General features: G+C 41.5%; 1 protein-coding gene and 1 long non-coding RNA gene across 7 annotated transcripts in view; one reads left to right on the top strand and one right to left on the bottom strand.

The window, feature by feature from the left end:
• AhcyL1 (Adenosylhomocysteinase like 1) overlaps window positions 1–16,309 on the bottom strand; it is a 174,543-nt gene that overhangs the window by 77,673 nt on the left and 80,561 nt on the right. Inside the window, exons 1-2 of one of the 6 annotated variants that reach the window (XM_022844831.2) lie at window positions 9,872–10,549; window positions 736–871 (exon numbers count right to left, since the gene is read on the bottom strand). The exons of the other annotated variants lie outside the window; for them this stretch is intronic. Of the exons in view, the coding sequence (XP_022700566.1) occupies window positions 736–871; window positions 9,872–9,937 (202 nt within the window). The 5' untranslated portion in view covers window positions 9,938–10,549. Of the gene's footprint in view, window positions 1–735; window positions 872–9,871; window positions 10,550–16,309 lie in introns of those variants that run through there. 6 annotated transcript variants of the gene reach the window in all.
• Window positions 4,796–9,457, top strand: LOC111266953 (uncharacterized). Its single transcript, XR_002684342.2, has 3 exons — window positions 4,796–6,464; window positions 7,946–7,995; window positions 8,113–9,457. It is a non-coding gene; the product is annotated as an uncharacterized LOC111266953 (long non-coding RNA).

Here is a 16,309-nt window from a genome sequence, read left to right as displayed (position 1 = left end):
ATATATGCGCGATTGTATGATCGATCAACAAGCACTACATCATATCTTTACGATATACGCTAGGAGCGTGTTTACAGGACATCGTTGGTCCTTTGTCTGTTATCGTAAACGTAGAGATTCGTAGATTTCGGCTTGATACGGGATAAACCGCATAAATACTTTTACATATATAAATTGCAAGTAATTTAAGAGTATATACTACCAAAAATAATCATTAGTTGCTATTGCCAGCTGAAACACGTCTGAACTTAAACACATCATATTTATGTTGAAGGCCCAGCAAAAAAAAAAGGAAGGCTGTGAATTCTTACGCGCAAGTTATCGACCTGAAAAGTAGGTCCTTCATTTACGTGTCCTACTACGAAACACTAGGCGAACAGCGCAAGTAGATTGTGGTTTCGTCCTTATGTTAGTGTTAAATCGGGGTGCGACTTCTATATCCAATTTTCATATCTAAGTCGTTGCTTTTACTTTCGAAATTACGAAGGAACAGAACCTTACACTGCACTTTATCGATACACTCATGTGCTAAATAATTATATATATGATGTTTGTAATGGATTCTAAGAAATATATCCAGCCATTTCGACTTGGCAAAATTGCTCACACGGCCTGTGCATTGACTGATCTGCTAATGCTAGCTTTCCCATAGTATCTACTAGCTACACAGTCATTTTAATCGCCTATTCTACAATCATTTTACTTAAAGATTCCGAAGGAAAAGGTACAACTTACACGACGAACAAGTTGATGCGGCGCTGCTTCTTCGACGCGCCATTGGGTCCCTGGCGACCGGTAGCGACATTCGTCGTCCTCGTCGAAGCTGGTTAAATGCTGGTGAGGGTCCATCGGGATTCACATTAGCCCCGCCCTGAAGTCACCCACGGTCGTCGATCCAGCCACCAACATAACGGTTATCAGACCCATTTGCCGAAGTTGGTATAGGTGGTCAACAATAATGCACTCACTGGCTACATTTCCATTGTTTCTGTGGCCCGTTTTTTTTGTAACGTTTGGCCTCTACATTTTTTTCCTCTCACTTTCTCCCCAAATTGAATTTGTGCGTATTTTTAAGTTGATCGATTAAGTTATTCTTCCGTTTTCATACATAGCATACTTCAATTAGGATGACAGCAAAGAACTATCACAGAACTACAGATTCGATTATCCACGAAACCAACAACGACTAGTTCATTGAACGTTCAATAACTAAAACAACAATAATAGAGAGTGAAATACAAGGGAAGACCTTCACAGCAGTACGGTACCAATTAGCTATATTCTAATTATCTCCAGAGTGAGCTGAAAGCTTATTTGAGAATGATTCGTCAGCTTTTCGTTTATTAATGAGCAAATTTGAATAGATATGTTCTATGCAGATGCTTTTCAGCCAAAGGCACATTGCTACTTCTACATGTATCATTATAGTTAATTAGAGGTGGCTAAAATCAGCCAGATGATCGGCAGTTACCCGCTGATTGGAGTTTTAAGCGGAACTAAGCTCTAGACAGGTGCGATTTCTCTCTGAGCAGCTTGTGCATGGCCATAATCCCTTTTAATGCAAACCTCTACAGTACGATCTATTTTAGCATTACATATAAAGTACTCCTCTTGCCATACCCACTCATTCAACCACGTATTGGGCTAGTTCAACTACTGGTGCTCAGTAAACCAATGAAGCTAGTAGCTCATACAGCCTAACAGGAAATCCGTGACATGGCGCCCACTAACGGTTCTACTAAGCGCCACCTAACGGCGAAGCTTGTAAAACAGTTTTGCCCCTACAGTACGGCTTGCTACCACTTTTTGCGTTAGTAAGGAGAGGCACGCCGCACAACAACTTCAAAAGCTAATGTCCCATTTGGCAGCGCGGATAGGCCATCTGTCCTGCAGTTCGATGTCGCTGGAACGAATTCCTTTTAGCAAAGATAATAAAAAACAAGCAAATCAGTGGTTTCAAGAAGGGAGCAACCGACGAGGAAGATGTTTGATAGATTTACCACGTAGTTGTTACCAGGCCTCTAGCAATTGAGAGTTATTGCACGGCGGTTTATATAGGCTTTTTATCGGCTCCCTATTTTCATCGCAGACCGGCACTGGACTGCTGGGGTAGAATTGACCGAGTAAAGTAAACTAGTCTCTTTCGGTCGCAAGTGCTAGCTGAGCGTATTAGGCATTGCTTTCGATGTTATTTACAATAGGCGACACTCAGTGAAATGGCTATAAACATTTATAAATAGTACACATGTTATTATTACTAGGACATTCAAGACGCTGAATTCTCCCAACGTTTAACGATCTGGCCGGTCTCCCGCTAATGTCAATGAAATAGATTGTTAAGCAGTACAATAGTAAGTTAGCTAGTTAGCCCTTTTAGAGGCTGTATTGGCTACGGTAGCAAAAAGTGTTCAGAATCTTTTCTTTTTGTGCGCTCTGCGTATACTACTATGTGCACTACTTTGTAGTGGCCTGGCTTTCTTTAAACGTCCTTGGATATTTGTACTTATGCGGTATCATCGCTAAGAATACAACAATTCACAGGCTCCTAGGTCAAACTAAGTACATCATGTCATATTTCCAGCCGCGTCGTGACGCCAACTAGTACACCACACGAGTAAGATTGACTAAATAACATTGGCAGACAAGCCGCAGTAGGCAGCGGCTATCGATCAAAAACCGTTCGACGGAAAGCCGCTACGAGGTCCTAGCTGAGACGTTGACTAGTCCCTAGTTGACTAACGGGCCAGTTAGCTGATAGCCAGTTGATTAACCCGTCGAAGGTGACGATTCGCGCTCGTTTCACATCCGGGTTCGACCTCGGTCTCGACCCCGACCTTGATATCTGGATCGTAGAGGCCCTACTTCCGACGAGCGACACCACAGACGACAGGCCGGAGGTACCTCCGCGCGCTATGCGAAAAGCAGCACTACTACTTTCGAGGAGAGGTCTACAGCGGGAGCTGGGCCGCTTTCGAAGAACGCTAGCGGACAACGAAGTCTTTAGTTGAGCCCCAACTTGCAAGAATAAGAAGTAGCAGCAGCAGCAGTGGACGTCGCATGCAGGCACAGAAGCCGCAGCAGCTTTGCCAGCGATCCAAACTGTGAGAACAATTGAATTCAAGGCAAACGAGAAGCCAGAAGGTAGTGGGAGGGGACAAATGTGTGGATCAAAAATTGCGGGTCGTATTAAAAAAAACAAAACTCGATGAAAATTTGTTAGAAAATTAATTTAGGACAACGGATATGTAGAATGAGGAGCGACCACAACATAGTGGAGCGTAAGACGTCCAAGAAGAATCGGGGCAGAAAAACCGAGCAACAACAGGAACAATAGTAATGGAGCAGAGAATGAACATGGAAACGAAAAGAGAGAAAGTTTGAAGATGAAAATTAGCCATATCTAACAACAATCACAAAGGCAACAAAAAGGACAATCAAGCACTTGCTATTAGCGATACTTCTTCGAACCGTTCCTGATGGTAATCGTGTGGCCCGATATCCGTCATGGTTGCCACTGCATGCGTTAGAACAGCAAAATAAGAAAGATTGCTTTTGTACAAATTGGGATGTCTTGTTTTCTCTGCGCATGGGACGAAAATTGGGAAAATTTTCGGCTGTTATAAAGTGCCCGATACAAAATGTATGCTAAGATTTACCCTATTTACATCAGCTGTTCTGTTTCAGTATTTTGTGCCGAACAAAAGGAGCCCGTTTTATCTTTCAGAATACGAGAATGCAAAGCTTTGCACAGTTTTATAACGATCATCGAAAACGAAGACGAATAAGGCAAGAGAAGTTGCCAACAAGGGCAGAACAAAAAAAAAAAAACTTCAGTAAAATGGCAGCGGTGGCATGACAAAAAATTTCGTCGTAGTTTGTTATCTGTACTATCATAACGTGTATATATTTATATATATGCATATTTATGAGACAACTAATCAGTAATCAGAGTCACAAAGGTTATCGGATCGTTTCTCGTTGCACACCGGGAGCGTATATCCACTTCAATATCAATATATTCGTAATTGGCTTTTAAAGATAGCGCTACTCTCTACACTATCTCACACTAAAATCCTGATAAGAACCTTGATAATCGTTCATAAACATAGATCTATCATTGTTTGGACTAATTAACATTTGTACCAACGGTAGACGACTGCCAAAATGTTACTGAAAAGGATTAAACCCGATGTGACGCGCAGCAAAGTGTTTTTCATGGTCAACACTACTTGGATCCTATGTGTGTTTAGTTTATGTGTAGTACTTTATGAGAATTACCTATAGACGGCGAATGCAAAGAGCAGCGCCTGACAACGAGAAGCCTAAATTGATTCGGTAGGTGAAGTTGGCCTCCAAATGGCCGAGAAGATCTAGATGCCTAACACCGTTCGACCTCGAGCTGCTCAATACGCTGGCCAACTTTCGTGCACAACACATAGCCTATGGCAATAAAAAGTGATAAGCTTTGGTCTCATATTCACGTGCAGAAGGAAGTTTCGTTTTTCAAGTTTCAAACAATCACCAATTGTTGCTAAGTGAATAGATGCCTACACAAGCAATCCACTGGCGCTCTTAAGTTTTCCACTAAATACTAAACTAGATTGGGCAATGCAAAGTTTTTTGTACGTAAACATGAACACGCGTAATAACGTGAAGTATTGTTTACGCGAGCTGGGTACCTCTAATAAGTTTATACCCCACGTATATGTTACAAGCAGAATCGTATAGCAGAAATGAAGTACTGAGCCCAGATCAAATAGGCGGTGTGAATGACGCTCATACGATGACGATAATGGTGATTGATTTCATCATACAAAATCAATGTAACGCTAAGAAAAAATCTCTGAAAAACTTAATAACGCCAAACTATTATTAATAACAGCAGTTACACTTAATGCATATCATAATCAACTTAAAGATATTACAATTGAATCAGCCGAACTTGATAACATCTTCCTTAACGTCTCTCGTGGACTTCTGCTATTATCAGACCCTCAAGCAACTGCTGTTATCTGTTCAGCGATAAACGGGTGAAGCAACGAATATAGCTATTAACGCACTAATAGAATTCAACAGTAAAACTGCAGACTTCAACAGATGTTTGGCTGTGGTAGATGATGGCCGCTTGTCTATATTTGCAGAGGACGAGATATTTGTAGAGTTTCACTTTTACCGTTTCCACAAACAGGGGCGGGCAAATAGGCTTCACCTAGGCAGCGGAACTGGCCAAGCTGGACGAATCATGAGGGGCGACAAATAGCACCGGGACTCCCAGGCCTATTTGCTTTCAACATAGTCAATATTAGTTAGAGCTGGGCTTATTTACATGGGGCTACGCGGAGCAAAAAACATCCCTCATTGAAAATTTACGCAACACAGTATTCGCACAAGGCAAAGACGCAATAGACCTGATATAGGCTAAATCTTTGACGTTTTGCAACTGTGAGTTTTCTAGGTGAATCGCCGACATAGATAACAGATGGTGCTTCGCATACAATATTATACAACATATGATGTTTTCCCTGCTAGCGAAGTTAATCAAGCGTAATGAGGCTTTTGCGTTTTCAGGCGGATAGAATACAGAACAAAGGACTAGTAGAATTTATCAGATAGAACTAACAAAAACAACGATAGGTCTTTAGCAGTAAACAGTAGGTAAAATATTCCTTGCTCTGCTTAGTAAAGTTGACGATAGATAAACAACATTACACCGAACTACGTATATATCGGAAACTAGTAAACAAAAACGTTTAGTTTGCCGTAAATTGGGGAGGCCCCCATAAAAAAAAAAGATCTTTTTTTTCTCACAATAGAAACGTTTTGACCTGACCTGTCAGGTCAGCCTATCGTGGTGTCCACGCAACCAAGAAGAGTGACCGTAGTTCTGCTTTTCATCGCAATATATCGTGATATCCAGATCCTGTGTGAATAATCCTTACAAAATTAACTCCAACGCGATGGATACCTCCAATTGGGAATCGTTACGAGCACTCACTTCACAGGAACACAGAAACCGATCGAAAAGATTAAAGAAAGGAAGAAGAAGAAAGGAAAAGGTAGGGCAATGGCAATGATAATATGCCAATAAAAAATGGTCAACCTTTGATACCTTTTTTTTTTATCAACTTTTCATAAAGATTGAGTAATAAGGAAAAGCCTCCTAACAGATATATCCCCTTATATCTGATAGTAAATCGGTGTAGTCACTGCAGAAAGGATGAGCATTACCAGCGAACAAGAATGACACAGTGAAATCTAGAACTACAGTCATTGGTTTCCCCAGAACATTAATGACGTCCGCAAAGAGACTGTCTTTGTCGTGACCGTTCGTAGGCCGAAACACTGTCCATGTGTCACAGGTATGATATTGATGAATTGGTTCCTTCAGCAGGCCAACGAACAGACGCTAAATCGACTACAGCATTAATCTGAATGTTGATAACGAATCCAGGGCCTAGAATGAGGTGAGCACACAATATGCTATCTAAACTATTTCTTGGAGCTTTATAGCTGCACGGTATGGTGGTCACACGTCTTTGCTTATCTTTTCGAGATAAATTATCGTTCTCTTTCGGTACAAGATGTCATAACGTTCTCATTTCTGCCAGCAGTCCAAGACGATACTCTTGAGAAATATATTTTTAACCCTATTATGGCATGACACCCCAGACTGAAGTCATTTTCCTGTATTATCATTAATGGAAACTTTTCGACTTCATTATCTCAGCATCAACAGTTGAACCGTTACCACAGAAATGCTAGTTAAAACATTCCGTTAACTATCCATTAACCCTTAGTACATTATACACAATGATTCCAGGCAAAGACAGTAGATAATCTTTCTTCGATTTTTACCATCCTGCAATTAATCTGCCAATATTTTTTTGCTAAAAACTATATCAATGGAACCCATTATTTTCTTATATTAATGGGCTATTAAACTATAATGAATATTATATATATAGGTATCTCAAGACATCTGATAATGTTATGTATGATTCAAATTAGTTGCTTGGCCGATTCCTAGACGCAGTGGCTACATATGGTAAATATCCACTTGGAGGGTATATTAATGCACTTGAATATGCTCCAACGAAATCTAGGTTACGCAGGCCCACATTGGCCTATGCTTGCCTCCAGATATGACCTCCAACATAAGTCGCTCTGTCAGCCACCGTAATAACAGCGACCTAACAGCTACTATGAATCCCCTCTCCCCCTCATCCGCAACGATCTCTTTTACCTTCAGAAAAACTCGCAATGGGCTTCAATGTCAGTCAATTTTTTTCCTTGATTAAGTAAACCGATTAATGATACCTTATGCTGCTAAGGTAATAATAACCAGTGTAAACATGTTAGGTTCTCCAAAGTAAGATGTAAGACAACCTTCCGTTTTGTAATCTTTCTATTTCTATGCTTGCACCATCTGTCAGCTGCCCCTGTCTCTATCGCGATCAAACCTTTTATTACTTCCTACCAAGTTCTCTGATAAAGTACACTTGATAGGCCCAACACCGCGGAGAAATAACAAACAAATGTAGGGAGCGCTTCAATTCCTCTCGCCTAGTCACCGAATCTTCAGGCATTACTTTAGACAACCGCGTTGAGCTCCCAAAGGTCGTTTCAGCTCAAACAAACCTTGGGTAGGTAACAGCACCCACCCAGGTATATACCTGTATACCACATACGAGTAGAATTCCATAGTAGCTGGCTTCCATACACAACCAAGCACTGGCTGATCCTGTCAAATTTCTTTATACCTTCATAAATTACCCCACTCTATACCCACTAAGACGAAACAAGTGCAGATAGGAGCGGTCAAGATTGCCTGCCCAAAGCTGGCTAGGTTTATTGGGTATCTGAGTTGACGTTCGGCCGCTCAGACGTCTCTGATAACACACAATCGTTTAAGTAAACCACAGTAATAAATAATGTCTGTTCATAGGAGTCGCGTGATGCTGACGAACGCCTGCCGTACCGAATGTGCATTGCATGGTGAGTTGTTTCGCATTTGTTGACTACACGTACACTAAGAGCCTATTGTGTCCAATGTAAAGGCCCCTCTACAATCAGCTGACTCACTGCGGGCAAAAACCTTACCGTCCTCTACAGGCATGGTGATAGCAACGTCGAGAATGCACGCCTCTTTCTTCGTCAGAATAAATGGTGGACATTTAACCCGTACCGATTTCCACTAGCCATGCAAATCAACCAAGCCTTAGCCGGAAGTACCCTCGGGAAAGTAAACAGATATCTCGCTCTAATTTTATTTACCTAGGGGGTGTCACTGTCGGGACAGAATCACATGACCCATGTCATGACCCAATATCAATCAAATAAAAAGATCAATAAGTAATTACTTATTCGAGTAAATGTTGGAGTTGTTACTTCTACCAGGGGGGAGCGATGAAAACCAAAAAGCTAAGTCAATATAGCCACCATGATCGGCTTTGCATCATCACCATTATCGTCCTCGTAAGGTTCATCATGTATTGTGGTTAGCATAGAATTGAAGAGGCAAACATTACGAACGATTCTAAGACAAACAGATCTACGCAAGCCACTAAAGCGACGAAAAAAAAGGTTTCATCCTTCATCGTGTGGCGCGACGCGTGATGTTGTACCTTGAAGCCGGCATCAGAGCTTGCCTGGTTGACCATGCCAATCGCTTGGTGGGGTCCCGTTCCTCGATGATCGCGATCGTCGCTGGGAGGAATCGCTGTGACTTGGGCAAATCGAACTTAACGAAACACACGGCCCTAGAACTGCTCTCACGGGCAAGCGGCCGCACCAAAGGACATAAGAATAGCGCATCCTGACTGGGAAAGGGAAAGCAAAACATTGGTCCGAAATGACACGTGACCACCTAACGGAAGAGAGGGCTTTTCCGCCAGGCTACCAGTCCGCGAAGCACGCTTAAACCTTGGCCCGCCAAATCGACGTTGACCACCGAACCCGTCAGATCTCCGTGGACATGGCAAGTGGCATCCAAATCAACGCGAATGACGTTTCGATAGCAGAGTGCCAATAGATATTTAAACCCCATCCACAAAAAGGCACAGTGCCAAAACACCTGTAGGCCTAGCTACTAGGACTCCGTAAAAACTGCTGTTGTGGAGACGAACGTAACAAAATCAAAGATCGAAGGCCAAGCTTCTAAAGTTAGTTTTCAGCGGGAAAGTGACCCAGCAGAGCTACTGTAACAGATCTGCGGCAGAGGTAGGCGATAATACTAAACGCATCGAAATCTGTGAAACTGAAGCCGTCCTCTGTCATAGCTTATTATTGGTGTCGTCTTCCACCTTGTTCCAACGAAGGTGATTAACTAGACCGAAAAGGCTCGACTGAACGTAGTGGCGATGACGGTGTAGCGGTGCTGGTCGCCACTCGAACGGCGTATGATTTATTGCAGAACGCACTGGATTAATGGCAATACCAGATATGAGAAATAGGAAAAGTGACATCGACCAGATGTTAAGCGTGAAAAACAATTTTTTACGTTAGAAAAAATAAATTTTGCTAATTGTACGTTGGAGTACAATAGCTTCTTTTAGCATTAGCTTTTGTAAACTAGTAAACGTGTCTAGCCTGCATTACGAAACATTTCAACTGTGATATTTCCAATAAATTTGCAAATAAGTGCATTAAAAAATTTAATTTTTTTTAGTTTGCATTAAAAAAATAAATAACTAACACAACAGTATTTTCTCATTTTTCTCTATCTACATTTCATAATTAATGTACAATTAACATTATTATTATTATGTCTAGTCAATGGGGGCTTCGTGGAATATCAATTGCTGCAGTTTCTGCTGGTATGAGATCAAATTTAAAAAAATTTGGCAACTTTTTTTCAGTAACACGAACTTACGTCATGAGGCAAACACCACACCATCGGCGAGAGGGCAATCTTACTAAATGCCCCACTACGATGCATCTTGCTGCAACTGTCGTTGAACTAATTAATCTTCTTAAAATTATTCCCAAGCACAAAGACACATTCACAAGTTGAGTTGGTGGCAATCTTCTTTTTACAAATCCGTACGTCCTACGACTCAGGCGCTGTTTCTCTCTTTTTGTCTCTATTCAGCCACTGACAAAAACCGATCTTCTAGGACCTAGTTAATAAGGACACGGTATTGATGATTATTATTATTAACGGCCTACGTTTGATGCTCTCAACTTCGGTGTATTTCGCACGCACTTAAAATTCCCAACGCCGATTCCGCTCACACAGTTGATCACAATGTTTTTAGCGAAGAACGTTTAATATAGGCCGCTACCACACAATGATAAATAAATACGCTAAATTCTACAGGAAATAGCATAAGTAGTATAGATAAGTCCGTTTTCAGGGGGTTCGTTAAGAGTGTGGGTAGACGTAACAAGTGGACGCGTGGTTGGATCACGGAAGTATAAAGCCTATAGGACATATAACGCAATATTCTCTGTAAAAGTATGTGGTAAGGACATAGCAAATATCCTGAAGAACTGTTGGACGTCTGGCTTTTATCGCCGGGCCATCATGAAGTAGAACTAAACAGGAACCCAACAAACGCGATGACTCCTGATTTACCGAGATCTAAGCAAGTGCGCTGCTCTCCAGTTGATCCGCTCTACCTTTCGTAGTTTGACGCTACACGGCGTGGCCTTCGGCGTGTGACATTTCGAGAACATTTCTGATTGAAATAGACTACCACAGTTTATCAAGAAGATGTCACGGAAAAGGGCACTCACGCGTCTTACCGGCGAGACGCCACTGGATCTGGTTATAGTTCACAAGGAATTAAAGAAGACAGCCAAGCTTAGATATGGCCTTGCTAAACAAGTTCGCTTTCACCGTTAACGCGTATTTTTGGGTTTGACCTGTTGACCGTGTGTTCTCGGCTTTTCGATAAATGTTTCAAAACGTGAAACATTGTACTCGCGCAATGCTACCGTAGACGAGTTCAGTATTGCACAAAAATACCAATAGCTCTTTACCAAAAAATTTAACCGCACATCTGCTGCCATATAGATCGGCATCGAGTCAGTACCTCTGTATTGAGCGATCCTCGTCATACAGTGATACAGCAAGCTAAATACTCTGCAGCCTTTGTAACCTCCTGTTGCATCTATACTCCGAGATGCAGGCCAGTTTCTTTCATTCTGTCATTTTTTTTTCAAAACAAATAATTCTACTGTTAGGAGCGCAAAATTGTAAACAAACACAGCGCGCATATACATGTATATATATTGTTGGCCCAGACTACTTCGAAAATTGAACGACACTTCGAATTTGTCCGGCGTAAATTTATGCTACAGATATGAAGAGCGAACACATTTCCCATTAGCTTGAGTCTAATCACAAAGAGCAGTACCCGTAATCCATGGTAACAACGGCATTATTTCTCCTTGAAATTTCAAATACATTTGTTAAACCTTTACGTTTACGAATTTTTTCTACGAATCGGTGTCCAGCAAAAAACAATTTTCCACCTTATACGTGTACGGATCAAATCGCGAAAAGGGTACAGCATTGACGATATATACATTTACCATTTACATTAATTAGGGTATAAAATTGTCAGGACCAGCTAGAAAAACCAAGTCACTATAAAGGTGCATCAATCAACACAGATATATGTGCCATTCAAGCATCTCTAATTGTCATGGTAGCCTACGCTCAGGTGTTCGGACATCTCGTAATTTATGATATTCTACAATATCGAAAACGGGATGACGCCCTCGTACTGGCGCTACCTCAATCGATGGGTGCAAATCAGGCTAATGTTTTACTCAGCTATACGTGAGCTCTACCTGTGCTTCTCTGCGTGCATGTTCTGCGTCTCTTGGTGCTACTTGTATCCACTGATGGCTGTTGATCGCAGGCGTTCGCTACTGATTCAATCATCGAACGCTGCACTCCGGGCACTTATCTTTCCAATAGATAACAACTATAGTCTACTATATATGTTCTCTAATCATTGATGCGGTTTTGCTACAGAGTTGCCGCTACTGCTACCAGCGTGCCTAGCTCAAAGTAAGTTTACTGCGAAGAGCACGCCAGGTAGGCTGTGTTTTCCGCAACTACGCGGGGCATCCTCGTAATAGTGAGAGCGCCGTCACAAGACGTATGCCCACTATCTTTGCGAATGATCTCTCTGATGCAAGCAGTGCAAGTTCTCTATATGACCGTACCTACTAGACAGGACGCAATTTACGGGAGCCAGCACCTGATTTCTGATGATGTCTGCTGATCTATTGACCTGGTTCTATCTGGGCTTTAACCCCGGCTGTGATATAGGATGTAGGGTTGGCCATATAACCCTCAACGTTTTTACTTCCTCGCCGCAAATGAGATTATTGCCCGTTGCAAAAAAAACTGCATAAATCTTAAGTGGAGCAGTTCTACTTGGTAGGGTCCCGGTAGCACAATGAAGAGATGTTGGTGAATACCTGTATGGAGCCTGCGAACGTGCTGTTTTAACCTGTAATGTTCTATTGCTAGGTATACCTACGCACGAACAAGCACAGAAGATCTCTTACACTAGCGAGTGCGAAGTACAATAGAAACAGATTGTGAGCCATCAACTAACGTGCTGTTAGATCGTTTCCGTTGTTGTTTCAGATAGAACTGTTACTAAGTTTAGTTACTCGACTCGTAAATTTCGACCATGACTGGTGATTAATTGGCTTTTTTCACGGAGAAAACTTTGTATACAGAGGTAGAAGGAAGGTGAGCGTCAGATCGGTAGACCAAACGGATCAGTAACAGTATCGCATGAGTCTGTCTTCGACGCAATAGAAAAAAAACATTTCTCGAGAGCACGTTTATAACAGTAATAATAATCATGATTGTAGTAAAGATCGTGCAATGTACGTTCTGACGTCCATTCAGTAAACAGCATTCTTTATGGACGTGTAATTTGTTAAAAAAAAAAAAAGAACGCTAATAGTAAAGGCGTAGGTTCGTTAAAAAGAACCCATATACTGAATCATAACACTATGTGCTCGTTTCTTATTAAGTGAGGCACGTCGAATATCAGGTTTTTCAAAATCAAAAAAAAATCAAAAAACAGTGACCTCAAAATCTTGCTATCATTCCTTGTTAAAAGGTCCATTACGATTACGAGAAGTCAATTTCATGATATAGGCCATAACTTAGGCGGACCTTTAAGAACGAGCATGCCAATCTTGCCAGATGATTTCCGCCTTGGCCGCTACCTGGCTACTCAGGCGAAGACTAGTCGCAGGCAAGCTTCCACTATTTTTGGAACGAGCATCGATTATTTGGTAGTTTCTATGACGAGGACGCTTAATTGGAGAAAAAAATGTATATGTATATAAAAGAGCGAATTTATATGGTTTGCTAATGATTGCAATCAATGAAACTGAAAAAAAAAAAAGCTTTTCATACTATAAAAGAATCAAGTATAATAAAGGAATCAAGATTAGAGAAGCCGGTACTTTTCCATCATTTACTGCTAACTTACGCTGGTCAAAGGTCATGATTCGTCTGCCATGAGTCTACATGAAGTTAAGCTACGCCGTGCGGAGCCGGCCTTTGAAAGGCTAAAATACTGGTCTGGCATACCCACGAATTTCATTTTGCTCGAGAAGAAAAAACAACAACAGTTATATGCGAACCTTACCTCTAAAACCTTATCAGGTTAAGGTCTTTGTAACTAGCGTGTCTATGCATAATTCCGGTCCAGGTGTTTACCTTTAGAGGGCCTTCAATTGAGCAGAACGTTTAGGAATAAGTTAATAGTTTGAGAAACTTTGCTCACACTTTTTCATATGTTCATTAATATTTAACTTACTAGTACTAATTTCAAATAAATAAAATAGAGTACAGTAAAACAGAATGATTGGGTTATACCAGTCGTAGCATTGCTGCACGCCTTCCCTCCTCGTAAGGCTTAAGAACAAGTCATAGATCCGGTCTGTGCTTAAAAAGTTACTTTTTCAACTGAAATTATAAATAATAACATGACGCATAACGAAACGATCCTCACGCGTACTTCATCTATTGAACCTAAATTTCATCAGTCCAATTCATTCCAGTGTGAAGACTATATTGGTTATTATATACTGGTATATATACATAACTTTTGTTTGCCATACGAACGTATGCTTCGATACATAAACAAGAAAAACAAAACGTTGTCCGACTAGTAAAACAAGAAATATTACCTACGTTCGATTTAAAGAAGTTATTGTCCTCTAACTAAGAAATGTTATCGGCGACATTTGTTGTAACAGGGTCACAGAAACACACTGAGTCGCTACCGTTTTAATACTGAAAGTGAGTTTCACTGACGCTTAAGCGATTCATAAACCCAGTTACTTGTACTTCCGACAGCCGAACGGCCGTGCTGATCGACGACCCGCGGATCGCAGTATTGGCAATTGCCGTAAACACTGTCAGCATAGCTGCCAAGCTGGCGCACCTCATCGTTGACCATATACATGGCGATATGATAATAACATAACACGTTTCCCCCACTGGCGGGAGTCCGTGGCCTAAACCAACGTTCAATGGCAGCAGCACCGGATTTGGGACATTAAAACGTCTTTTTTTTGACAATTTACTCTTTGTCCTAGAGGTGGATAAAAACGCTGTTATGGACTTGGCATATTATGCTGTGATTGACCTAGAATCAATTAAAACACGTGACGAAAAAAATGGCGAGGAACTGAAACAGGAAGCGTAGGCTTAGCTGAAAATTAGACTCTATGCATTTAATAATGTTATGGCCAAATCATCGGGTGTTTATGATTGTTTTCTTTATAAATATAGCTATTTTGCTATAGGATGCCCAATCGCGCAATCAAAAAAAGGATCGTTATTGCGTTATAACTAATCGAACTAATCTATTAAACAACGATAAACACCTCGATTTGCCGCTCTACAACGTGGAACTTCAATTTTTTTTTTCTCCAAATACGGCCGATAGGCTGTTTTCTCCAAATAGGCTCTGCCTAACGAATGCAGCGCATCTATTAGCTTGGATATCTACTAAGCTAGGTAAACAACTTACGTTCTATGCAAGCCTTTGTACCATAGTTTCCACACACTTCTCTGAAGTAGCAAAACAACTTTGACTCACGAACGCCTGATTCTCGACTAGTCTAGGCAACGACCGGAGGGATTCACTTGCCAATATCATATTTTGGCAAGCGTCAGTGGCAATAATTTTTCAACCGATAAAAAAGCGTTTCCGACGAAAACAGAACAACGGCAGAAAGACAGCGCCATCTTCTGTTTGGCAGGAAAAAAAAATGTTTTTTCCGGATAAATTAGTAGATTCGTCAAGCCCAACGTAGAGGGTCCACAAACGGGAATCGCGAATCGCCGAAATAGGCACCTATAAAATTTTCTTCTGTGGCTCACGCTATTTGAAAAAATAGGTGGTGAGACAATTTTCCAGTTGCATGTAAACAATGGCCCGTCACGTAAGTATAAGCAACACTTCTGTGTTTTGCCACAGCCATTGAATAGTTGGCTTACGTTATGTACAGGTTATGATACAAATAATGGTGATGAGCTTGGTTGTTACTGAATTATGATGCGCGACATAAGGCAAAGCTGCCAAACGAACGCATAACGTTCCCAGCCGCTCGCCGGTCACAGCAAGCGCCTAGAAAGACGACAATTATTTTTGGGTGGAAAATGTGGTCCTGAGAATTACGCTACAATTTTTTGGCCAATTCTCCAACTGAACAGGACGAGAAATGGCATGACGTTGACCAGCTTCAGAGATATGGCCGACGAACACTGTTGTACCGCATGACTGTAATGAAACACCAGACAATCATCCAATGGTTACAGGTGTTATCCTGTAACAAAAATGATCAGACCATTCCATGCTACAATGACAAATTACGGTCAGCTACAAACGTGGGCCGCCCGCAGGATCAACTGACTCCGAAGTCAGTTACGTCTATCATAACACCAACCTCAATAACGATTAACGTCACAAACGAGTAAATTCTGTTGAATGTATCCTAATGGTCATCCATTTGCTGGCTATCGGGCGCATTTGTGGTCGCGGAATTACTGTTACTCGGGGCCAATCGTTCCTCGACGAACCCTACCAAGTAATGAACCCAGTCGAATACGAGAACAGCTGCACAAACAGAAAAGTCGCTTCTGCACCGACGAAGCACAGCATTAACCAAAACACGTCTCAATGCACAGCGGTAGAGATTTGGACGGACTTCAGCGTTAATCGAATTGGCCGCCACGGCAAAATGGTCGTAGTAATCACTGAATGTTTGCGCCGAACTACATGAGCACCTCTTTACCACAACTGTTGCTGCC

Source organism: Varroa jacobsoni, unplaced genomic scaffold (genome assembly GCF_002532875.2).
Source record: "Varroa jacobsoni isolate VJ856 unplaced genomic scaffold, vjacob_1.0 scaffold_1131, whole genome shotgun sequence".
NCBI classification, from domain to species: Eukaryota; Metazoa; Arthropoda; class Arachnida; order Mesostigmata; family Varroidae; genus Varroa; species Varroa jacobsoni.
This window is presented reverse-complemented; position numbering and strand designations above follow the sequence as displayed.